The 26,413-nt window shown below is 44.4% G+C and overlaps 1 protein-coding gene, 1 long non-coding RNA gene and 1 pseudogene across 2 annotated transcripts; all 3 read right to left on the bottom strand.

Annotated features, from left to right (window-relative positions):
• Window positions 1–22,729, bottom strand: ASRGL1 (asparaginase and isoaspartyl peptidase 1). Its single transcript, XM_061165919.1, has 7 exons — window positions 22,584–22,729; window positions 21,812–22,015; window positions 12,075–12,217; window positions 11,217–11,374; window positions 2,687–2,805; window positions 1,651–1,761; window positions 1–1,304 (listed from the first exon to the last, which is right to left on the bottom strand). The coding sequence occupies exons 2-7, from the start codon at window positions 22,002–22,004 to the stop codon at window positions 1,099–1,101; spliced, it is 930 nt and encodes a 309-aa protein (XP_061021902.1). The 5' UTR covers window positions 22,005–22,015; window positions 22,584–22,729; the 3' UTR covers window positions 1–1,098.
• Window positions 5,598–11,206, bottom strand: LOC133072552 (uncharacterized). The gene is made up of 2 exons (XR_009696769.1): window positions 9,615–11,206; window positions 5,598–8,565 (listed from the first exon to the last, which is right to left on the bottom strand). It is a non-coding gene; the product is annotated as an uncharacterized LOC133072552 (long non-coding RNA).
• LOC133066109 (tubulin alpha-1B chain-like) lies at window positions 12,437–13,836 on the bottom strand (annotated as a pseudogene).
• Window positions 22,730–26,413: the final 3,684 nt, after the last annotated feature.

The following is a 26,413-nucleotide window of genomic DNA, read 5'->3' on the forward strand; positions in this document are numbered from 1 at the left end:
TTATTCTTGCAAAACACATTTTATTAGTGGCACATGGAATTTAAAGTGAAGCAATTTCTTTCCAGAGAGAAAGTAAGCTCTGACAGGTTATAAAAAAATGAGCAGATATGTCATAGCAAAAATACTGTCTCCAGTGTAAAGAGGCTAATAGGAATACTCTCCACCAAAGAAATGAGGATCTTTACCATGCTGACCACAGTGGACACCCAGTTCAGCTGGGGAAACCCACAGCATTGGACAGTCACGGACGCTGTTAAGTCGGGGTCACCTGGACACTGATTGGCCCTTCCTGTCGTAGGAGAGGCAGAGAGGTCACAAGCCCCACAGTTCACTGTGAGGAACTGGGGGTCTGGGAGGTGGAAGCTGGCTGGGGGGAAAAACAAGGTGAGCAGGCTCAGGAGTGAGCCCGAGAAAGCTCTTAATCTTGGGAGGGGCTCCAGGGTGCCCATGACAACCCTTCAGCTGCAGCTCAGAGACAGGGGTCAACAGAGGGTCCTTTTACAGCGTTTGGAAACACGTCTGTATTGGTAAGTCAGAGAAGTCTGCACTTTCTTAACAAAATCAGTTTTTCTGTTTCTTTTACCTAATGATCTTCTGACTCCGAATAAGCTCTGCAACATTCAATGTTCCGTTAACTGCTGCCCTGTCCCCACTTCACCGCTTCCACTGGCTCCTTCCTGCCTGCCTCACCCTGCACTGGGTCCTGCCCCAGAGCCCTCTCCTCCGAACCCCCACACCCCTGAACCTCCAGCCTGTCACTGCTGCAGGTCCCCCAACTCCAAAAGCCATTCCCTGCACCGAGGCCCTTTCTGTACCATTAAGATCTTGCTGTTTCTTCTTTCTAAACCTCAGACAATGGGGATTATTCATGAGGAAGGCTCTGTGGAGTTTGTCATCCTCACTGGTCTTATTTTGATCTTAACATGGCTTTTCTCATACACTTTGGAATCCGCCCCCAACCAGACACTCATCAAAGCGACAAAACGAGTGACAGACTGCAGAATTTTTCCATTTCTAGATCTAATTGATGAAGCAAAGTCTCCCACCAGGAGACTGCGTCACCTGCAAGCTAGCTTCTAGAATACAGCTTCCGGGGGCTTAGGACAGGTCAATGATGCTCGTGTCGCCGACGTCAATGCCCGAGTGCAGCTTGCCGTCCTTGGCGGCCGCCCAGGGCATGGACGTGGAGGTCCACTTCACCGCCCACTCTCCTGCTTTGTTGACCATGATGATACCACCTACGCCTTTGACCTTTGACTTCATGTGACCCAACGAAGCGTCGGCAGCTTCTTCTAGTGATTTTCCTGAAAAACAACGAGAGGTTGAGAACAGCACAAGTTATTGAAAGGAATCTGATGGGGAAATTATTTACAGTATGAAAAAAACGAAGCGTGTTAACAAAGATTATTGGTAAGTGATTTCTACTTGAATGTCTCAAACAAGGACTCTTAACTCTCTCTACAAGGCCCGTCCGCTCCACTAGGATGAACCCAGGCTCAGAGTCTCTCTTCTGCCCCCTGGAGGCAGAAGGTGAATGGTATTTCAAATTTTCTTTCTGCACCCTAACAGAAGGGGACTCAACCTCAAAGCAAAGCCAGGGTTTCCCATTCCTCTCCATCTATTTATAAGCAGCCTCCCGGGTCCACGTACCCTGTTCAACATGGAAGAGCGCGAGTCTGGCCAGATTCACCTTCAGGATGCTCTCACCGTGCCCCGTTGTGGAGACGGCGCCGATGTTATTGTCAGCGTAACCTCCAGATCCTGCTCAAGGAAAGGGATCAGTTCTAACTGCGCAGCAACAGTCAGCAAAGTCAAACACATATTACAGGTCTAACGCTACATGAAAATTAAATCCCAAGAGTGCCGGGGTATCATGCCAAGGTGTGCTAGTGACCACCGTGCGAATACCCTGAGATCAGGGGACGGGGGTGGGGGGAGCCTCAGGGAGGCAGGTCTGACCTTTCCTGGAGCAGCTGCACCAGGGCAGCTCCTCCTTTGCCCTCGGGCATATCTACATAGCCCTCACAGGATGAAACATATACACACCCTTTCCCAAACACACACACTCCTGGGAATTAGATAATGTGCTCCAGGGTTAATGCAAAGAACACTTTGATGTGTAGTATCTTTTTTTTTTGTCTGTGCAGCATACACAATCTTCCCTGACCAGGGATCAAGCCTCTGTCCCCGCCCGGAGCGTGCGTAGTCTTAACCACTGGACCACCAGGGAAGTCCCTGTAATGTCTAGTGGTGCTGTGCTGCTCTCACGCCACTCCAGTCTAATAACTGCGGACTTAAATTGTCAGCTTTCTTAGTTTGCTCATTTGAGCCCGTGCCTGCGAAGAGGTTTCACGTACTTAACCCTTTGGGCATAATTAGTCTGCAGATTGTGAAATGGGTTACAGAGAAGAAACAGGCATCAGGGGTGCTGGGGTGACTTCAGCACCCCGTCTCCACCTCCCTCCCAAGTCATTCCCAAAACACAGCATCTAGGAATCAGGTACCTGCTGGACAAGCCACCTTCTCCACGCTGTCCCTGGACAACTGTCCCCAACTCAGGCCACCCCCAGAAATTCTACAGCTGCCTCAGGAAGAGGAAGAAAGAAATCAGGCGGGGGGCGGAGACCAGAGAATGAGGACGAGACGACAGCGGCGGGCAGGGGCGGGGGTCACCTGTCCAGCTCACCTATACACGGCGTGTCCCCGACGCGGCCCAGCATCTTGTTGACGATGCCCCCCGTTGAGGTTGCGTAAGCCACATTTCCTTGGCAGTCCACGGCAACAGCACCCACGGTCCCCAAGTTTCTGCCAAAAAACAGAAAGAGTGACAGGCTGGAACATGAGACACTCCCAAAGGTGACAATGTGGCTTAATACACTTCTATGTTAATGGCACATGGGATATGCTTTGATTCTAGCATTCCCCGCTCACGGAGACAGTGAAGAAAGCCTGTTTGGTTTACATTCCACACATCAGTCAGACTGCTGGATGCACCTTTAGACCTCAACTTTAAAGGTCGTCCGTGCAGTCCTGGCACCATCACCTTCTAGCGGGGTGACTGAGTCTCATTTTCCCCATCTATAAAAAGGGGATACAAATAATTGAGCACTACTTAAACTTTTGGGTGCGCCAGCATCCCTTGGATCCTCAGCTCCCCATCCCAGTCCAGAGGCCCTGAGTTCGCAGGTGTGAGATGGGACAGCCGCCCAGGTGATACTGATGATAACTGTCCACACACCTCACTCTGCCTGTCATGGGGTTTGCTATGAAGATGAAATAAGCTGTTTTTACTCTAAAATTTCTTTTTTTTTTAATTTAAATTTATGAAAATGGAGGATAATTGCATTACAATATTGTGTTGGTTTCTGCCATACATCAACATGAATTAGCCATATACTCTAACGTTTTATTATAAACCTTGAAGTAAAAAAGTTGAAGGAAATTATACACTAACAGCCACATACCCACCACCCTGATTCTATAGTGAACGATATTGGAGGCGACCTTCTAAGTGCTGGGACACAGCAGAAAACTAAGTGGACAAAGTCCCTTCTCCCAGAAAGTTTGCATTCAGGGCACAGGGTGACATAGCAATGAAATATGTCAGGTTTTACCCAACAGAAATAAACTATAGCCTATAGCAGCACATGGGGCACGTGATGGTGGAGAGGTGGTTTTATAAAGGCCTCTCTCAAGAAGTGAGGACAAGTCATGCTGATTGCTGGTGAAGAACGTTCCTAAAGCAGGACATGCTTTCCTGGTTCATGGGAATTCAAGGAGGCCACTGTGGCTGGAGAGAACACAGTGAGGGAGAGGGCGGCAGGGTCAGAGGGGCAGCCAGCAGGCAGACCATGAGGCTCTGACAAACGGGGTGACGGTACATCCTGGTTTCCCAGGTCCGTCCTGTTTATGCCGCTGCCCTGGCTTAATTAATACTGCCCCTCCCTTTCACTCTCAAAACTAAGTTCCAGTTAGAACACTGAATCACATGGTCATCCTGTTTACAGGCCACAGGAAGGGCTTTCAGCTTGAGCGAGGTGAGAAGACGCTGGAGAGTTTGAGCTGAGAGGTGTCATGATACGAGTTAAGTTTTAAAAATAACTGTTCTTACCACGGCACCCATTAAGTTTTCCACTGAAAGTGGCTCAGTTGTGCCCAACTCTTTGCAACCCCATGGACTATACAGTCCATGGAATTCTCCAGGCCAGGATACTGGAGTGGGTAGCCTTTCCCTTCTCCGGGGGATCTTCCAGACCCAGGGGTTGAACCCAGGTCTCCCACATTGCAGGATGATTCTTTACCAGCTGAGCCACAGGGGAAGCCCAAGAATACTGGAGTGGGTAGCCTATCCCTTCTCCGGCGGATCTTCCTGACTCAGGAACCGAACCAGGGTCTCCTGCATTGCAGGCAGATTCTTTACCAACTGAGCTATGAAGGAAGCCCAACCTATTCGCTGGCATGGCTAAAATGAAAAGAGATGTGGCATCAAGTCTGGGCACAGAGTGCAGGGACTGGGAATCTCAATTACCGCCACCAAGGACATGGACTGATATGGCACTTTGGGAGGAAAGGAGACCAAGCCCCTCCTTTTTTCCCGTTTTTTGACTGCGCCTCACGGCATATGGGATCTTAATTCCCCAACCAGGGATTGAACCCACAACCCCTGCAGTGTAAGCACCGAGTCTTAACCACTGGACCGCCAGGGAAGTCCCTGACTCAGCCATTCTATCCCTACATTTCTATCCAACAGAAACGTGAAGTAAGCTCACCAAGCAAGCAGACAGAAGGTCCACAGCAGCACCACCTGTAATATCGGCAAATTGCAAATAACACAAGCGCCGTCCAAGTAAATAACTTGTGACACAGGCAGGAGACAGCACACTTTGCCACAGCGAGGGTGGACCCCGCTGCACGCGACAGAGGGACGGGTCTCGGGAACTTAAGGAGAGAAGGCGCCCAACCGAAGACCAAACCACACGACCTCCCTCAGATGAAGCTCAGAAACCAGCACCAGGAGCCCATGGAGTTGGGAGCCGAGGGGGCGGTGATGGAGGGGGGACGCTGGGCTGCAGGTGATGTCTGGCTCTGGGCGCTGACCACACTGTCCACCCTGTGAAAACTCACCCAGTGCTCTGCAGACGATCTATGCGCTCAAGAGTGTCTGCTATTCCTCTGGAGAAGTCATCTTAGGAGAACTTAGCTCTGGCTGCTATGGGTGGACTGAGGAAGGCCAGAGAGGAAACAGACCGCTTGGGAGGCGTAGAGGCAGCGGATTGTGTAGGGCGCTTCATGAGAGGGTGGGAAGGAGGCTGGACCTGTCACGGCTGGTGGCAGCCCCCCAACCCGGAGGGGGCGGCCAAGGCAAAAATGCAAAGGCAAATGGAGGCCCACACACGTTTAATACTTAGAAATAATAAGTATGTTCTATCCTCTTACCATGATAAATGTATACTGAGAAATATTGTAAAGCTACGGTTTTCATTTGACTGAAAGCTGACAACTACTAATGATGACAATTTAATTACTATCATGCACATCCTCTGTTGATCAGTTGTGATGTCTGGATGAGCGGGGGAAAAAAACCCAAAAGGCACATATGCAATCATAAATTATAATGCATTTATTCCATAAAACTGATTTTCCTTGCTTTCATCCCAGGGGGCATGGACCATGTTCTTACAATCAACATTTTCATGTAACATGTATTCTGTTGACAAAGCGCCAAATAACACAACTTCTCTTGACTCAATGTATTAATAATTCTTTAACAAGTTTTTAATTAATTTTAACTTGGAGAAGCTTCACTCTGCTGAGGCAGTAGCACTGGAATTATATACAAAACTCTTAAAGTAATACTTAGCTTTGGAAATGAATCCTGATTTTTACATTACTGCACTCAAATGCTATATGAGGCTGCGAATAAGCTGTCAACAAGGAGATTTCACTAAATATTTTAATTTGAACATTTTAATCATAATCACTTTATTACAGTCACTTCTGTCATCTCTTAAGCAGTGTCTCGATCCATGCAGACAATCTTAAATTCTTCTTTCAAATTTCAATGGTGGTGTAAAGAAAATTGAAAATCGTAGTACGTTGCTTAATTTTCTTCAGCTCTCTCTTCAAATTATACTTACACTTCAACAATTTACAACAAACAGAATAACAGTCTCCATAGAAACTGGTTTCAGGATCATTTGTACATGCATCTTCTCCTTCAAGTTAGGCAAATATTTTCCCTTATTTCAATTTCCTTATATTTTATGAGGATTTCATTTTTCTTGCATATCTCACATGCACTTTTAGCTCTGTTTCTCTAAACTTTAAAAGAGATTTCTAATCCTTTAATAAGTGTAAAAGCCAAACAGATTTTTTTTTAAAGCTTCTGTTAAGCTTATCAATAGAGAGGAATGGTTCAGACTAAATAACTGTAGATCATGAAAATTCAAAATTCATTTCATATTCTGTCAAAGTCCATGATTTGTTCTCTGAGGAACTTCTGTAATTTTTGCTGAACTCTTCTTACTTAGTTTGATTACTTTCACAGCATTTCAGTTCAGTTCAGTCACTCAGTCGTGTCGGACTCTTTGCGACCCCATGAATCACAGCACGCCAGGCCTCCCTGTCCATCACCAACTCCCAGAGTCCACCCAAACCCATGTCCATTGAGTCGGTGATGCCATCCAACCATCTCATCCTTTGTCGTCCCCTTCTCCTCATGCCCTCAATCTTTCCCAGTAGCAGGGTCTTTTCCAATGAGTCAGCTCTTCACATCAGGTGGCCAAAGTATTGGAGTTTCAGCTTCAGCATCAGTCCTACCAATGAACACCCAGGACTGATCTCCTTTAGGATGGACTGGTTGGATCTCCTTGCAGTCCAAGGGACTCTCAAGAGTCTTCTCCAACACCACAGTTCAAAAGCATCAATTCTTCAGCGCTCAGCTTTCTTCACAGTCCAACTCTCACATCCGTACATGACCACTGGGAAAACCACAGCCTTGACCAGACGGACCTTTGTTGACAGCATTTAGTTGGTATAAAAGTCTGTTGTAAGGTCAGATGTGAGTCTAATCAAGACTTTCCAGCTTTGGCCACATCTAGAATATCTCGCAGTGGACCCTCTGCTGTCCCACATCACTTTCAGTATTGGAGCAGTTGAGGGCTCGTCTCTTAGAAGGAAATTCACTGTGAGCTGGACATGTCACACAGAACACTTCTGGACTCTTGGCCCAACTTCGTACTTACACACCTTTTATGTACCCACCATGTTAGCTTCATTATTACAGGCTTGCCTTGTTTTTTCAACATATCTTCTGATCATGGTACATTCTAGTGGAAGTGAGTTTTTTTAAATTTCATATATGATTTCATCTCTCTCTTTATTACCCATTAAACGAACCTATCTGAATTCCCTCTCCTAGATATTCATCTTAAGTTTTTTCCCCCTAATTACATTTGGCATTTTATCAAATTTTGAAATAATGTTTACTAAGCCTGGAGATGTCCCATTAAAAAAATTTTTATTTTTAAATTTATTTATTTTTAGCTGTGCTGGGTCTGTGTTGCTGCACAGGCTTTTCTCCAGTTGTGGATTGGGGGGAGCATCTCTTTCTTGTGGTGAAAGGGCTTCCCATTGCAGTGACTTCTCTTGTTGTGGAGCATGGATTCAGGGCACGCGGCTTCAGCAGCTGTGGCACATGGGTTGAACAGCTGTGGCTCCCAGGTTCTAGAGTACTGGCTCAACAGCTGAGGTGCACGGGCTAAGTTGTTCCACGGTATGTGGGACCGTCCCAGATCAGGGATCGAACTCATGTCTGCTGCATGGGCAGGCGGATTCATCACCACTGAGCCACCAGGGAAGCCCTCCCGCTGTTTTTTTAATAAACACTATGTGATGAGGTCATAAAAGCACTGTTATACTTGGCCAAATATTATTAGTTTTCTAAAGATTTTTCCTGATGTGTACTGTTTTTAAAGTCTTTATTGAATTTATTATGACACTGCTTCTGTTTTATGCTTTGACTTTTTGGCTGCATTGGAAGGCGAAGTCTTAACCACTGGACCACCAGGGAAGTCCCAGATATTATATTATTCTTTCAAGAACACTACATCTATTTTTTTTTTTTTTTTACATCTATGTTTTTTACCTTTGCCTTTTCTGGTTATCTACTGTCTGCTGTTTATTCAGCCTTTCCCCTCCAATTCCAATAACTGCACATGTCTTTTCTGCTGTATGATTCTTTGTGATTAGCAATTAAATCTTCCTTTAGTAAAGAACATGAAGCTGTCAGGATTTATCTGAACTGTTCAAGTTGTGGATTTGGCAAGAATATTTCTAATTTTCATTGTTTTGATACATAATTAAATCTTCATTGAACAAAGAATCTGTAATGTTCTCTTTGTGAATTTTATGTGGGTCATCCTAGAAGAAGACTGCTTACTTTTAAAGCAGACCATTTCTTTGAAGATTTTTTTTATTCCTTTTTTCCTTTCAGTTTTCTTTTGTGAGTTCCACTTTAGTATTCTTTTTCTATCAAAATCGTGACTTGTACACATTTTCAATAATCTAGGAATTAGAAAGTGAAATGTAACTATACTGATAGTGTACAACATCAGCGTATATTTTCATCAAAATTAAGAGCAAATCCAAAAAAAGAGAATAAAAGTAATTTGTAGATATAATTTCAAGTGTTAGTTTTTTCTAAAATTCACAAAATTATTAAGATCTAAACAGTTATTATAATTAATGAATAGAACCATTTTAAATAAAAATTACCTAAAAGTCAAATATTTCAACATTAAAAAAAATTTAATTCAACCTTAAGTATTACTTTTTTGGGGCGGGGGGCTGCCCTAGGTCTTATTTGCTGTGTGTGGGATCTAGTTCCATGACCAGGGATCATACCTGGGCCCCCTGCATTGGGAGCACAGAGTCTTAACCACTGGACCACCAAGGAAGTCCCTCAATCTTAAGTATGTTTATAAGAATAAAACCATTCATAGTTCTAACAGCATCCATTTAGCTGCCAGCCTGAAGAGTTGGTTCCTTGTGCGGGTTCTGTCTAGACCTACACTGCCCAATACAGCACCGCTGGCTGCTGAGCACCAGAGATGCGGGTGGTCCCCGCATCAGTGCAGAATACACGGCAGGTTTGAAAGATTTAGCACACAAGCATGTAAAATATCTCGGAAATAATTTCTTATGTTGATTATATGTTTTTTAAAAAACTCATTTATCTTTAATTGAAGGATAATTGCTTTACAATATTCGTTTGGATTACATGTTGAAATGATGATATTTGGGGTATAATGAGTTAACCATAAATATGATTAATTTCACTCATTTTTTTTTCTTTTTTAATGTGGCTATTAGAAAAGGTTAAATTACATATATGGCTCTCATTTTTTCTATTGGACAGTGCGAGTCTAGACCTACATATTCATAAATCTGAGAGGAGCGGCAATCAGCCCTCAGTGTAAATCTTGCAGATACGTGGATAACTCTAGAATTGCAAACTGAACCATGCAGAAATAAAAAGGACACTTGGCACTACTGGGAAACAACACTTCATTATACAAGAATTTGTTTCAAAACACATTGTCTTTTTTTCTTACCTAAGTCCTTCTGCTGTTCAGTTCTTCCCCCACACTCCAAAGCAGGAGTCTATTTCTGATGTCAGCAGTGGTATAATCCACAAGCTTTTACACTCAGGTGGCCTTTACTTCCAAGAGACAGAGCAAGAGATGCAGAGAAGCACTTCCCTGGGGGCTGAATGATATCAGTCACAAGAGCGGATGTTGAGGGCAGCGGGCAACGCTGTGCCATGGCTGAGTGACAGGTGCCCCACGGGTCTGCAATAAACCAACTTTATTTTGTGTATTTGCACTATGCTGTTGCCTGTGGGCTAAGTTGCTTAATTGTGTCCGACTCTTTGCAACTCCATCCATGGACTGCAGCCCGCCAGGCTTCTCTGTCCATGGGATTCTCCAGGCAAGAAGACTGGAGTGGACTGCCATTTTCCTCCTCCGGGGATCTTCCCAACCCAGGGATCAAACCTGCATCTCCTGCATTGTAGGCCGTAGGTGGTTTCTTTACCCACTGAGCCATTGGGGAAGCCCATTTGTGATACAAGGGTCTTCTAAAGTGCAGGGCCCAGGGCAGGAGCCCCTCTTGCTTATGTGGAAGAACAGTACAGGCTGGTAGAGATGGTGTTATTGCAGAAATTTTGGAAACAATGTGGCAATATCTATTAAAATGGACATGAACCACTGATAAAGCAACCCCACAGATACAACAGCACCTTTGGTAAAGATTATCAACAGCTACCAACATATGGCCAATCTTGTGAAGCAGATTCTTAACCTGGGGACATGTCGTAATCACCTGGAAAACTTTTTTTCTAATGGACCTGCGTGGCCTCTCCACCTCAGCTCCACTAAATCAGATCCTGTAGGAAAGGAGCTCAGACATGTATATTTTGAAAAAGCTCTTAAGATGATACTAAAGTATACCTCTGATTAAACATTACAAATCTAAAAGGGTGTGTAGAATTAATAGATTATATTCCATTATATTCCTTATTCTGGGCCACATTCAAATTTTATTTTTCAAGTTTTGCTTTAAACAGGGGGGCTTTTATTTGGCACTTTTGAATGGGTAACACGAAAAACAATAATTCAGAACACATGATTAATTCACTTTCCAGGGCTATGCTGACTTCTCTGCCCCGTGGAAGGTGCCTAAGTTCACAGGGTGGTCTAGATCACAGAGGACCTGTGCAGTGTACTGAAGACAACAAACTGATCAAGAAGCTTGCACGTAATTAATACATCAACACCCAGCATTCATCTGTCAAATCATGCTGGAAAAGGAACTCTCAGCTGACTATGAATAATTATTCATAGGAGTAAAAAATGAGGTTAAATTTCAGAATCAAAAGAGCAGCTTTTCCATTATTTAGTGTGAACTATTCTGGCAACCCACTCCAGTATTCATGCCCGGAAAATCCCATGGACCGAGGAGCCTGGGGGGCTACAGTCCATGGGGTCGCAAAGAGTCAGACACGACTGAGTGACTTCAGCTCTTCAGCTCATTCTATACAAAACCTGAAATTACCTGTGATATTGGACTTTTTAAAGAAATGTAGATAATCAGACATGTGTCAAACTTACACATCTGGATAACTCCCCAAAATGTCAGCCACAGATGACACTTACTTCTGACAGTCTGCTTTCTGAGCATCTTTTTCAAGTTTTTCTTTTTCCAGGTGTTTTTTGTTTCTTTCTGTTACCAGCTGTTGTCCAGGAATTGTTGGAATCCCATTGGCTGCTGCAAATTTTGCTGCACCTTGGTCAGTCAGAAAGCAGTGAGGTGTCTTGAACCGGAAAGAAATGGGAAAATAGTTTCTTGAAAAAGTTAAACTCTTTTTAATAGTTCCAACTGTGTGGAAATAATTGTTCTCTCTGGGTAAAAGCCTCAAGAATGCAAATTCCACTGGCATAATTTTCTGAATGTTGAAAAAAGCCTACCTCTCTGGGTTTTTGTATTTTCAAAAACCACCAAATGATGGAATATTAGGAATTCAACTTATATATGATCTTAAATTTTAATCCATTTTTATTTTATGTATGCTATTTATTTATTTACTATGCTGCACAGTTTCTGAGGTCTTAGTTCCCTGACCAAGGACTGACCCCGCTCCTGGCAGTGGAAATGCAGTGTCCTAACCATTGGACCACTGGGAAATTCTCCCATACATGCTATTTCCACAGCTGGTCTCTTCAGTTTGAATATGTTATGTTACCATGTGTTGAGAACAGGCTGAAGAAAATACAGGAAGATAACATGTAACACCTGGTCAAGTGATCATGAGTCAGAATCTTGGTTTCCTTGAGAAATTTATTTTTTTATTTTTTTTTTTCCTTGAGAAATTTAAATAACAACATTGCTTTTGTTTTTTCATACAATTTTAGGAGAACAGTGATCTCAAGTGTTCCCCCACAGTCAGACCCCTTTTGGTTGCTGAAATGCAGCAGTGACAGTTCCTTAGGTAAGGGTGGTTTGGTCCCACATACCTTGTCCATAACAAGTCGTGCAAGTTTAATGGGATTTGCGATACAGCGGACTGCAGACACCGCCCCTGCAGACAGGTCTTTCCCATTCATGATACTGGCATCCATTTCAACCTCCCCATTTTCGTTCAAGACAGATCCGCAACCTAAAACCAAAGAGAAGTCGAAAAGAAAGAGTTAAGAATTTAGACATGGCTTCAGAGCTTGCTCTCTAAGCTGCCTAATTTATTTATTTATTTTTTTTCTTTCTTAAAATCTTTACTTTTGAGACAGGGCATAAGTGTTACAGACACACACGGAAATCAATACAGGATCATAGTTGAAAGCGAAGACAATCTAGTCAGAAAGTTTTTACGCCTGTCAGCTAGTGCTGAAGCTGAGTATGACATGCTGCAGGACTCAAAAGAATGGTAATTAGTATTTCTCTCCTTCTTCCTCTCCCTCTCCCTCAACAGACTCCACACCAACCTCCTCATAATCCTTCTCAAGGGCAGCCATGTCCTCACGGGCCTCAGAAAACCCTCCTTCCTCCATGTCCTCACCCACATACCAGTGACAAAGGCACGCTTGGCATACATCAGGTCAAACTTGTGGTCCGGGCGAGCCCAGGCCTCAGCGATGGCTGTGGTGTTACTCAGCATGCACACAGCTTGCTGGACTTTGGCCAGGTCCCCACCAGGTACCACAGTGGGAGGCTGGTAGTTAATGCCAACCTTGAAGCCCATGGGGCACCAGTCCACAAACTGGATGCTGTGCTTGGTCTTGATGGTGGCGATGGCAGCATTGACATCTTTGGGAACCACGTCACCATGGTACAACAGGCAGCAGGCCATGCATTTACCATGGCGAGGGTCACATTTCACCATCTGGTTGGCTGGCTCAAAGCAAGCATTGGTGATCTCTGCTACAGAAAGCTGTTCATGGTAGGCTTTCTCAGCAGAGATGACAGGGGTGTATGTGGCCAGAGGGAAGTGGATGCGGGGATAGGGCACCAGGTTGGTCTGGAACTCTGTCAGATCCACATTCAGGGCTCCATCAAACCTCAGGGAAGCCGTGATGAAGGACACTATCTGGCTAATAAGGCGGTTAAGATTTGTGTAGGTTGGGCGCTCAATGTCGAGGTTTCTATGACAGATGTCGTAGATGGCCTCATTGTCTACCATGAAAGCACAATCAGAGTGCTCCAGGGTGGTGTGGGTGGTGAGGATGGAATTGTAGGGCTCAACGACAGCTGTGGAAACCTGGGGGGCTGGGTAAATGGAGAACTCCAGCTTGGACTTCTTGCCATAATCGACAGAGAGATGTTCCATCAGCAGGGAGGTGAACCCAGACCAGTTCCCCCACCAAAGCTGTGGAAAACCAGGAAGCCCTGAAGACCCGTGCACTGGTCAGCCAGTTTCCGAATTCGGTCCAAGACAAGGTCAATCATCTCCTTGCCAATGGTGTAGTGACCTTGGGCAGTTATTGGCAGCATCTTCTTTGCCTGTGATGAGCTGCTCAGGGTGGAAGAGCTGGTGGTAGGTGCCAGGGCGAACCTCATCAATGACTGTGGGTTCCAGGTCTACAAACACTGCCCTGGGCACATGCTTGCCAGCGCCTGTCTCACTGAAGAAGGTGTTGAAGGAGTCATCTCCTCCCCCAATAGTCTTGTCACTTGGCATCTGGCCATCGGGCTGAATGCTGTGTTCCAGACAGCAGAGCTTGCAGCAGGCATTGCTGATCTGGACACCATCCTAGCCAATGTGATGGAGATGCACTCACGCATGGTGACTATGGGTCTAAGCTGCCTACTTTAATTCATCCTCTACTTCTCTGTCAAAGGAACATTTCTAAAAACACAAATCTGACTCGGTACCCTGTGACCTACAAAATAAAAGTTATGAAGCCCTTCCTGATCTGGTCTCTGACTTACTTTTCCTGCTTCATCTCCTCTCCATGGCAACATTTTACTGCAACATTAGGTTTCCTTGAACTTATTAAAACCATCGGGTCTCATTACTCTGTCTTCTTTACCACTAGCAGCTTTTCTCCAACATTCTCTACCTAGATAATACCTCTAAGTATATTCTTAAGCTCTATGTGGCTCTGTTTCCTCAGAGGGATAAGAACAAAGCTCAATAATATTTAAAGGAGTACAAAAATATCCAGCACCTACCAAGTGTTTTGGTATCTAATAAGAAAACAGGAAATTAAGACCCATAATGAGGAACAACAACAACAACAAAATCAATCAATAGCAACAGACTCGGAAATGACATAAATCATGGCATTATTAGACAAGAACGTTAAAACAGCTGCTGTAACTATTCTATATGTACCAGAATGTGGAAGAAAATATGAAAAGGACCCAAAGAGAACTTCTAGAAATGAAAAATACACTAGATAGGATTAATACCAAATTAGACACTACAGAAAAGACGAATGAACTTAAGACACAGGAAAAGATTGAAAAAAACTTGAACAGAGTTTATCACTGAGCTCAGGGACAGCTTCAAGCAGTCCAGTACACGTGTAACTGGAATCCCCAAAGGAGAGGTGAGACAGAGGGACAAAAAATGTTTAAGGAAATGATGAATTTTCAAATTTGGTGAATACTATAAATTCACAGATCAGAAAAGCACAACAACCTCCAAGGAAAAGAAACATGAAGAAAACTACACTCAGGCATACCCTGATCAAACAGCTTAGTGCTAATGAGAAGAGAAAATGGTAAAAGAAGCCAGAGAAAGACACATTAGACATAAAAGCAAAAACAAAAATGACGGCCTATTTGTTGCCAGAAACAATGCAAACCAGAAGACAGAGGAGCAACATCTTGGAAGCTCTGAAAGAAAAAAAGTGTCAAGTTGGAATTCTACACACAGTAAAAGTATCTTTAAAAAACCCCAAACAAAGACTTTAATAGATATACAAAAACTTAAAAAAAAAAAAAAGTCATCAACAGCAGCTGTGCAACACAAGAAATGTTAAAGGAAGTCTTTCAAGCAGAAGGAAAATGACCGCAGACAGCAATCAGGATTCCCCCAAAGAATGAAGAACACTGCAAACAGCTAACATGTGGATAAGCAGAAATCCCTTTCCCCTTTACTTTTGTAGTATCTTTATAATATAACTGTTTAAAGTAAACATAATAACCATGCATTGGGTAACTTATCACTTATAAAACATATGAAAACAGCAGCACAAAGGCTAGGAAAGGAGAAACAGGCGTATGCTGCATAAAGTTCTTCTATTATGCATGAAGTTTGATATTACTTAAGGTAGACTGTGATAAGTGAGAGATGTCTACTATAAACTCTAAAACAACCTTTAAAAAAGAAGTTTAGTTACTAGGCCAACAAAGGAGGTAACATGGAATTATAAACATTCAATTATTCCAAAAGAAGGCCGAAAAAAGTATAAAAAGAGGAAAAAGGGAACAACGAATAGATTGGACAAAGAGAAGACAAATAGCAAGATGACAAATTTGTGCCTAACCATATCAGTGATCACATTAAATGGAAATGGTCTGAAGATCTCTATTAAAAGCCTGCCAGGCTCCTCTGTCCATGGGGAATCTCCAGGTAAGAATACTGGAGTGGGTTGCCATGCCTTCCTCCAGGGGATCTTCCCAACCCAGGGATCGAACCCAGGTCTCCCGCTTTGCAGGTGAATTCTTTACCATCTGAGTCACCAAGGAAGCCCCGATAAAAAGCAGAGATTGTCAAATCGTATGAAAAGATAGGACATAATTACACGCTGCCAATGAAAAATCTACTTTAAATATAAAGATGCAAATAGTTTAAAAGTAAAAGAATGGACAAATTATATACCATGCCAAAATGAATCAAATGAAGACTGGAGCAACTATACTAACATCAGGCAAAGCATACTTCACAATAAGAAGCATTAAATAATAATAAGGACACTAAGCAATGATATGGGGGGGTCAGTTCATTGAGACGACAACAATCTATACACCAGATAAGTTTCAAAATACGTGAAGCAAACACTGATAGAACTCAAAGGAGAAAAAGACAAATCCACCATTACAATTAAAGACTTCAATACTCCTGTCTCAGTAATCAGTAGAAATAAACAATCAAGATACAGAAGGTGTGAACATTACCAATGAACTTGACCTTACTGTTCTCTACAACGACAGCAGAGTACACTCTTTTTAAGTGCAAATGGGCATGGTAGAACACATTCAGAGCCAAAAACCAAACCTTACGAAGTTTAGTAAGAATGCATATCACATAAAGCATATCCTCTGATTGCAAAAGAATTAAACTAAAAATCAGTAACAGATATTTGGAAAATCCACAAATATTTGGAAATTATTATATTTCTAAATAATTCATGATATAATGAGGAAGTCACAAGGAAAATTAGAACACATTTTGAGTGGAATGAAAATCAAGACAACATATAAAAACAGGTAAGGAGAAAAATCAAAGCAGCACTAGGGTAAAATTTAAAACATTAAATGCTTATATCAGCAAAGAATAGTCTCAAATGAATGATCTACCTGGAAAAAGAAAAGTAAATTATTTCCAATGCAAGCTGAATTAATAAAGGAAATAACAAAGATAAATCAATGAAATTCAGGACAGAAAAAGAGCAAAAGAAAAAAACAACAGAAAAATTCACAAAATCCATCTCCCCAAAACAAAAGCTAGTTCTTTGAAAAGAACAATAAACTTGATAAACTCTAGACTAACAAAGAAAAAAAAAAAGACATAATTACAGATATCACGAATAAAAGAAGGAACCTCTCTACAGACCATACAGATATCAAAAGCATAACACAGAAATGTTGCAAATTCAGCAACTTATATAAAATATAAACATTTCTTGAAAGACAACTGACAAAACTCAAAGAAATAGATAACCTGAACAGTGCCATGCCTATTAAAGAATTTGATTTCTTAGATAAAAACTTTCCATCAAAACAAACAAAAATCAATCTACCAATCTGCTAAAAACCAATCTACCAAATATTACAAAGAAATAATGCCAACTTTATATAAATTCTTTGAGAAAAACAGATGAGAAGGGAACGCTTTTCAATTCATCATATGAAGCCAGCATCATTCTCATTTCAAAACCAGACAGATGTTATAAGAAAATCAAACTATAGATCAGTATCTCTCATGAACATAGATGCAAAATCTTAAGAAAACACCATCAAATCAAACCCAGCATTTTATGTATATATCACATATATGTAATGTGATACATATATATACACACACATATACATATTATGTACATATATCATAACAAAGTGGTGTTAATCCCAGAGAAGAAAACCTGGTTCAAAATTCAAAAATCAATCAGTCAATCTTCACCATGTCAATAGACAAAACAAAAACCATATGATCATCTCAACAGATGCAGAAAAAAGGACTGGATAAAATTCAACATCCATACATGATTTAAAAAAATCTCAAAAAACTAAGAATAAGGTGGGACTTCCCTGGTGGTCCAGTGGTTAAGAATCCACCTTGCAATGAAAGGGACACCGGTTCGATCCCTAGTCTGGGAAGATCCCACATGCTTCAGAGCAACTAAGCCCGTGGGCCACAACCTCTGAGACCATGGGCTGCAACTGCTGAAGCCCCTGCGCCTAATGCGTGTGCTCTGCAACAAGAGAAGTCCTGGAGACGAGAAGCCTGCACACCGAGAGGAAGAGTAGCCCCAACTCCTGGCAACTAGACACAGTCTGTAGGGAAAAGTCTGTAGAGAAAACTGTAGGGAAAATAAATTAACTATTTAAAGTTTTGTGTAAATACTGCTCAATTCCAGTGAAAGCAGAGAGTCCCTGTTTGGTTGTCAATCTGAGTCTCTAAAGAATATTTCTAGCATTCAAATTTAAACTGTTGGTGTCCAGTAAATAAACTACTTTTTAATAAACAAAGTGTTATGAAACAAGTTTCAAATATAAAATGAAACCTATATTGAAAGATCAATACAATGTGAACAATGTTTTAACAGACATTCAGATAAGCTTTTTATGAATGCAAATTATTGCCACCTAACTCAGTAACTGCCAGGGCTCAGCTTTTTGTATCCAGTTCCCAAATAGCTCCTCTAGAGGATTATAGCAGAGGTTGCTGAAAATAGCTGGGAAAGGCAAACAGAAAACAGAGCCCAAGGTGGACAGTATGCTGTTAAAAGTTCCACCTTTACCCCCAGGTCTTTGATTTCCTTCTTTTCAGCTGGCTCTCTTTTTCTTCGATGTGCAGAGTGGACATCTGGGAAATGAGAAGGGAGCCACTCAGAATGCAAGCTCTGGAGTCAGAGCAGAGAAACGAGAACCAGCGGCTGCAGCTCCCTAGTCCCTAGCTCGCCAGCGTACCCCGGTGGTTTAGAGGGACCCTGGTTTAGAGGGTGGCAGACCAGAATGCCTTGCTCCAAACGAAGGTCTCCTGTGAAGAAGCGGGGACTGTCAGCCAATAGGGTCCTGACTGCTAACAGGCACAGAGCTTAATGAGTCCCCCATGGGCTGCTGCTGGCAAGAGGTAGAAGGGCCTCTAGTAAACTCTGGCTCAACAGCCACGGGATGCAGTTATGTCTCATTCTATGGGTTAAAGAGTGCAGGGTAGAGGCAAGGGGACAGAACCATTACTAAGTATCTGATGACTAACTGGTTAGATTTCCTGAAATTCTTTTCTGTGACAGATGTCAGGTGGATGGGTGGTACAATTCTAAGAAGTATTTTAATCCTGTGATTTTAGGTTTTCTGATCCCCTGGAGAAAGAAATGGCAACCCACTCCAGCATTCTTGCCTGGAAAGTCCCATGGTCAGAGTAGCCTGATAGGTTATAGTCCATGGGGTCGCAAAGAGTCGGACATGACTAAGAGACATCACATGTCAGTAGAAGACACTGACAAATTTCTTAATCTCTAGCAAGTTGCTTAATCTGACAAGTTACTAAATCTCTATAGCAAGTTACTTAATCTGACAAGTTACTAAATCTCTATAGCAAGTTACTTAATCTGACAAGTTACTAAATCTCTATAGCAAGTTACTTAATCTCTTTGTGTCTTAGCTTTCTCATCTGAGAAATGAGCATAATAATTACACCTAATAACAAGACAGAAGTGCAGATTAAATGAGTTAATCAGGCAAGTTTCTTAGACTATGATTTATCACACAGTAGACACTCATAGTAGTTATGACGATTATTACTCTAAAAAAGGACTGATCTGAGTGAAAGAAGCCAAACACAAAAGGATCACTCTTTGTGAACGCATTTACGTGAAACAACAGAAGTGGGCCTCTGTGGGGTCAGGACGTGTGGAGGGGTCATCTGGGTTTGCCTGCAAGAATGTGAGGCATCTATATCGCGGATGCCGGATCGCCCTTCAAACACAGTGACTTGGTTAATGCAGTAACGGCATGTCCTGTGTGTTCTCAACAACGCCCATGGCAACTGCCAAAGGAGTCTGAGGCCACCCACCAGAGTTCCTAACTGGTGAGGGACTGGCAAATGGATTATACTGGCCTCCGTCCTCTGAGAGAGGGTTCTAACATACCCTGGTTTGTGCGGACTCCACATCTGGCATCACTCACACTCTCCCTTGTCCCCATGCAAACCAGGTACCACTGTTAGGAGATGAGAGAGGTGCTTCCAGCAGGAGCACCTTCATCCAACAGACACTGACTGAGGTCACATTTCAAAGGTTGTGGATTGTGATATGCAAAACTGGACAAAAGAACGCGGCACCGAATGGAGGTTCTATGTCCTCTATAATCCCCACAAGCAGCAGGGCTGAGAGAAAGGGAAAATGGAACATTAAGGCAGTACCGTAAATTATTAACAGATAAAACCACCGTGGCTGGGTCAACACAAGTACTGTCCAAGGTTTTAACACATCTGAATGATCAATCAGTAGAACTGCTGTCTCATATGCCAGACTGGGGACCCCCGAGGAAGCACCTGATACCAAAAAGGTGCTTCGGGAAACAGCCACTGCCCTCTCACCATGGATCGACGTGCTGTGTGGTTCTGAGGATACCAAGCCCCGTCACACCTGGCGAGGGGATCAACTACTGGGATTTGCAATTGAACATTCTGCCCGGATGGGGGAGGAGGGACCACTCAATCTCCACTCCCGCTGTCCTGCCGCAAGCTAGGCTTGTTGAGATGCATCAAACCTGCAGTGGAAGGTGCGACACTGGAAAAGGAGAAGGGGAGGGTTCTGGTCTGGGGTATCCTGCCCCCAGTCCATCTCCTCAAGCTTGACAGCACTGCCTCCCCTGGCTAACACGTGTGGTATTTACAACCAGATCGAGTTTCTAAGGCTGCCGACCTCCCTCTCCTCAAGGCCAGGTGGGCATGTTCTATTTCCCACCGGAACAATCATTCTGCTGCCATCTCTGTGCCCTTCATTGGGCTGGAGGACACGACGGCACACACAGGGCTTCACTCATCAAGCCCAGAATGATGGCCAACAAAGCCTGTCCTTCCTGCACATTGAAAAGTCTCCTGTGAGACAAGCTCTCCTCCAAAACAGAATAGCCTTGGCCATTATTACTGCCTTGCAAGGAGGCAGCTCTGCCATTATCCAAACAGAATGCTGTGTGCTCATACCTGTTAAGCTGTTTACCTGTCACTTTTATTAAACCACATGACACAAGTGAACGCTCTGAGTGGTTTGGCCCCCAGCCTGGAAGACTTAGGAACAACGGTTTGAATCATGAGACTCTTGGTGGAAAAAGGTATCTGAGATCTGATAACGGTCTTATCCTGTGCTTTCTTTTGTATGTGCTTGTACTCTTGCTGTGGCATCTGCCTCCAATGCAGGCAGACAGCTGCCAAAATAAGCCACCCAAACAATTGCTCAGGGCATATTGCGGAAGAGAAAGCGTGTGGGACTGTAAGAGCCAGTCATGATGGGTGGAGTGCTGGGGCAATTGGAGGCACCTTACCCCTTCCTCTTTCCTTGGAAGGGGCCCTCCATTTGCCTTCCTGCACCAGAAGCTGCCCAAAGACATAGCCTTGACATGTGGTATCGAGATTATCTGGATGGTATGCATGGCTGAACCTAGATAAGGCCTCTAAATAAAACTTTTCAGATTCTGGTGGGCATGAACAGAGGGCTACTTATCCAGCAAGACAAGCCTCTAGTGTAGGTTCCCATGCTTATTAGACCCACCACCTACCAATCTGGAGTGATCTGCCTTGTCCTGCAGTCTTTCTGTGCCCTCACTCCCTCCATTCAAATGACACCCTGAAGCTCCAAGGTTGCCACGTTTTGTGTAAGCAGTCTACTCCCTTACCCCATAAAAAGATGTAATAAAAAATCCTCTTGGTATGTGAATTCCAGAAAGCAGATTAAAGAAGAAAGGGTGAATAATGAGTTTTAAAATTCTTTAAAACAACTTGTTCAGTCATTAAGTCTTGTCTGACTCTCTTGCGACCCCCATGGACTGCAGCCCACCAGGCTCCCCGGTCCCTGGGATTTCCCAGGCAAGAGTACTGGAGAGGGTTGCCATTTCCTTCTCCAGGGTATCCTCCCCACCCAGGGATGGAGTCTTCTGCATTGGCAGGCAGATTCCTTACCCCTGAGTAACCAGGCAAGCCCCAAAGCAACTTGGTCAACAGGTAGAAAAACTAAGCCTTTTGGGCATATAAGGTTTTACCATAAGGCTGAAGAGATCCAGCGACACTTTAGAAAGGTTCTGTTAATCTGGCGGGGGGAGGCTGAACCCAGCGTGGCGCTGGGCACTTGCTGCAGTGCACATTTACCTGCGTTGAATTCGGGATCGTCTTCCAGCACTGTTACGGCTCCTTCCACCGCGTCAACTGCGCTCCCTCCCTGTTTGAGGATGTTGTAACCCACGGTGGCGGCTTTGAGGATGCCCTGGCGCACCCGCTCTTTCCGCTCCTTGGAGATGTTGCTGGCTCCGCCACCGTGGACCACGACGACGATGGGGTTCATGGCGACGGATCCTAGGGGTCAGGAAGACGAAAGCGTCCTTTCAGGCGGGTCCAAGAGAACCGCACCGGGCTTACGTCCCCCGCTGGGGACAAGGTCCGGTTTCCACTGCTGGACGGGAGCAGTTTTTACAGCCTCAGGCGAATTCCCGAGACCCAGGGAGCCCTGCGAGCAAAGGAGGCGGCTGGGTGTGAACTTTGCACGAAAAGCCCAGGGTGCCCTTCCTTGCCCGGTCCGGGGCACCAGCCCGCCTCGCAGCAGCAGCGCTCCGCGCCCCCTCCTCGCCCGCTGACATCCGGCCTCAGTTTCCCCGTGGAACTCCGGCTCAAGGCCCGGGTCGGGAAGAGGCGGAGATGGCGCCCCTTCCACCCACCCCGGGGCCGCAGCTCCAGCCTTCCTCCCGGGCCCCACGTCGAGCGTCGGTTTCCCGGGGGCCTGTCCGCGCTCCCACCCGCCCCGCGGGGTCAGGGGGAGGCCGGCGGGCTGGAACTCGCCAGAGCCCTCCCGCTTTCAGCCCCAGCACCCGGGAGGGTGCCTTCCCGGGTCTGGGGAGGCGGCTTCCCGCAGGGCCCGTCGACTTACCGAGGACGCCTCAGGAGGCGAACGCCGGGACTGCCGCCCGAGCGGCTTCCGATCCTGCACAGGCGGGTCTCGCCGCAAAGCCGCTCTAGAAACCGCTCAGCCGGCAACCGCTCGGCGGGCAACGGCTCCGCGCCTGCGCGCGAGGGCGGGGCAGCGAGCCCCGAGGAGTTACCGTAAAGCCTCAACGCACGGCGGGGGCGCAAGCACTTCTGCCGGCGTAGCCACCGCGCTCTCGACTCCCGCGGCCCGGCTCCTAGGGCTGGGGCTCTGCTGGCCCTTCACGCACTCGAGCTTCCTATTGGGATACGGGGGAATTGCTCCTCCTCGGTGTGAGGCCCGCTGGTGGCGTGGGTGGCGAGAAGTGATGTGCCGAGGTTTTGTAATTGAAAACTGAAAAGCCCCAGTGCACGCACTGAAGTCCTTCTTCTGCCTGGGATGTTTCGCAGACTTGCTAGTTATTTTCTTCCTTTTACTTGTCTCACCCCTTAACGTTTGGTAGAGATCAGAAAGATAATCTCTGTAATTGGTCTGGTTCTCTGCCTGCTGTTCACTAGAATCTGAAACCCTTCCTCTGAGCCTCAGGATCCCAGCTCTTAAATTCCTTCAACCATAAGTCCTTCAATTTTTTGTGTGTGTTTGACACTTATTCTCCTCTTTGTCCCAGAGCCTAAAGGCTCTAACACCCCCACCCCCATCCAGATGATTGAATCAATCACCTGTATTCCCCACTACCCAGCCTCCCTAGATTACTGTTACCATGCATGATAAATTGCTTCAGTCGTGTCCGACTCTGTGCGACCCCATGGACAGCAGCCCACCAGGCTCCTCCATCCACAGGACTTTCCAGGCAAAAACACTGGAGTGGGTTGCCATTTCCTGCTCCAACGGTTACCATAGCTGTTACCATAGCCACCTTCAAATAGAAGCTTGCATTTTATCCAAATAGAAGTTAAGATCATGGCATCCTGTCCCATCACTTTACGGCAATAAAATGGGAAAAAGTGGAAACAGTGACAGATTTTATTTTCTTGGGCTCCAAAATCACTGCGGAAGGTGACTGCAGCCATGAAATTAAAAGATGCTTGCTCCTGGGAAGAAAAGCTATGACAAACCTACTCTGCCTACAAAGATCTGTATAGTCAAAGCTATGGTTTTCCCGATAGTCTGAATGTGAAAAAGTATGAATGTGAAAGTTGGGCCATGAAGAAGGCTGAGCTCTGAAAATACGATGCTTTTGAGCTGTGGTGCTGGCGAAGACTTTTGAGAGTTTCCTGGAAAGCAAGGAGATCAGACCAGTCAATCCTGAAGGAAACCAACCCCGAATATTTATTGGAAGGACAGATGCTGAAGCTCCAATACTTTGGCCATCTGATACAAAGAGCTGACTGGACTGAACAATGAACAACAGTAGTGACCTTCAAAAAAAAGTTTACATTTCTATCCAGCAAAACAACTGCAAGATACTGATAGATTAGAGCCACGAACCCTATATTATTGTGGGTTATATATATATATATTGTTAGGAAACGCCGCGGGAGAAAAAAAGCCGCCTCTAATGACCGGTAGTAAAGGCCTTTTATTGAGCCCCCGGGGGTGGGTGAGTGAGGAGACAAAGGGAGTCTGCAAGGTATGAGGGGTGGGGAGGGGTTCTATAGTCCGGGCCGGGCATCCAGGCCAGGTCTTTTCATATAAGGAAGAAAGCGCGGGCTACACCGGTGGTCAGTGTCCGAGGGCTCTGTGTTGGTGCCTGATTGGACCAGGCTGCAGGGGGCCAGCCCCTGGAAGTTTAGCCAGCCTCCGGAATTTGCCTTGCAGCACTTTCCCGGGGCATGCCCAGACCTTTCATATATATATATATATATATAAAATGGCAAAAGCTCACTGGGCCTGAAGCTTTGAATTAGAGGAAGAAATATGGGGCAGGCATTGTGCAGAGAGAACTCGGTTCTTTTCCAAGTCCTGGTTTTTCTTGGAGTCTACAGAGATCCAGGCCAGAAGATGTCAACAACCAAAGTTATATTATTGATTTTCTGACCACTGTGGTTAACACAACCCCAGATCTGGCAATTGTTATTTATGCAATTTCCCCCTAGGCAGCTATTAAGCTGTGAGAATTCTCTCACCACCATGCTGTTTTACACACAAGGCACTCTAGAAGCATCTTCCTATCTCTTCTCTGGGTAGTAGAATATGTGTCATTCTCAACTGTGACTTATCTGCAGCTACACTGAATCCCAGGCTACATCGCTCTGTCACTGGGTTACCTCTTGGGGATCCAGTTGGACAGTACAAGCCAGGGGATGAATTCAATATCAGATAAAGGCCAAGGATGTGAAAAGGAAGCCTGCTTCAATCATAAATGTGCTATGCCACAACCTCAACTAGGAAACCTTCAGTTATTCCTGCTACAGCTATAATTTGCCTAAATTCACTTTTTGAGAAAAGAAGTTAAGGCTTCAGTATTATAGAACAACCTAACTCTATAGTTGCTTTTCTTCCCCTTCTATGGAGGGTCGATGGTTCAAATAGTACATTTTGGCTGAAAATGCAGTGTGAATCAAAGCGTGTGGGTCAGCAAGACCCAGTCATGCATGTAATAATTTCTTCCTTTTTTAAAAACTATGTATTTATTGATTAGGTTGATGCCAAAGTAATTGAAGTTTTGCATTGTTGAACTTTGCTGTTTGATATTGGACTACATTCTTAAATAAATATGGTTATATTATATATCATTTTAATGTGCATTTCTCACTTTTTTTTAATAATGACATTACTTGCTGTTTATATTATATTTATCTTAGACTAAGGAAATGATATATACAGAAAGCAAATTTGGGTGATTTTATTTGTGTGTGTGTGTGATAAAGTTTTATTAAAGTATAAAGGAGATAGAGAAAGCATCTGACACAGGCATCAGAAGGGGGTAGAAAGAGTGCCCCCCTGCTAGTCTTAGGCTGGATGTTATATAGTCACTGCTGCTGCTGCTAAGTCACCTCAGTCGTGTCCAATTCTGTGCGACCCCATAGACGGCAGCCCACCAGGCTCCACCGTCCCTGGGATTCTCCAGGCAAGAACACTGGAGTGGGTTGCGATTTTCTTATTTGAGTTCACAATGGGTTGTAAGCAGCAGAGATAACTTGCAATATCAACAATGCATTTGGCCCAGGAACTGCTCACAAATATATAGTACGGTGGTGGTTCAAGAAGTTTTGTAAAAAAAACAAAAACGAAGAAGTTTTGTAAAGAAGACGAGAGCCTTGAAGATGAGGAATACAGTGGCCGGCCATCAGAAGTTGACAACGACCAACTGAGAGGATCATTGAAGCTGATTTTCTTTTTTTTTTATTTCCTTACAACTACATGAGAAGTTGCCAAAGAACTCGGTGTCAACCATTCTACTTTTGTTCGGCATTTGAAGAAAATTGGCATGGTGAAAAAGCTTGATAAGTGGGTGCCTCATGAGCTGACTGAAAATCAAATAAATCATCGTTTTGAAGTGTCATCTTCTCTTATTGTATGCAACAACAGCGAACCCTTTCTCAAATGAATTGTGATGTGTGATGAAAAGTGGATTTTATTTGGCAACCGGTGATGACCAGCTCAGTGGTTGGACTGAGAAGAAGCTCCAAAGCCAAATTTGCACCAAGAAAAGGTTACGATCACTGTTTGGTGGTCTGCTGCCTGTTTGATCCACTACCGCTTTCTGAATGCTGGGGAAACCATTACATCTGAGAAGTATGCTCAGCAAATCGATGAGATGCACCACAAACTGCAAGGCCTGCAGCCAGCATCGATCAACAGAATGAACCCAATTCTTCTTCACCACAATG

The sequence above is a fragment of the Dama dama genome, chromosome 2 (genome assembly GCF_033118175.1).
Source record: "Dama dama isolate Ldn47 chromosome 2, ASM3311817v1, whole genome shotgun sequence".
Classification (NCBI taxonomy): Eukaryota; Metazoa; Chordata; class Mammalia; order Artiodactyla; family Cervidae; genus Dama; species Dama dama.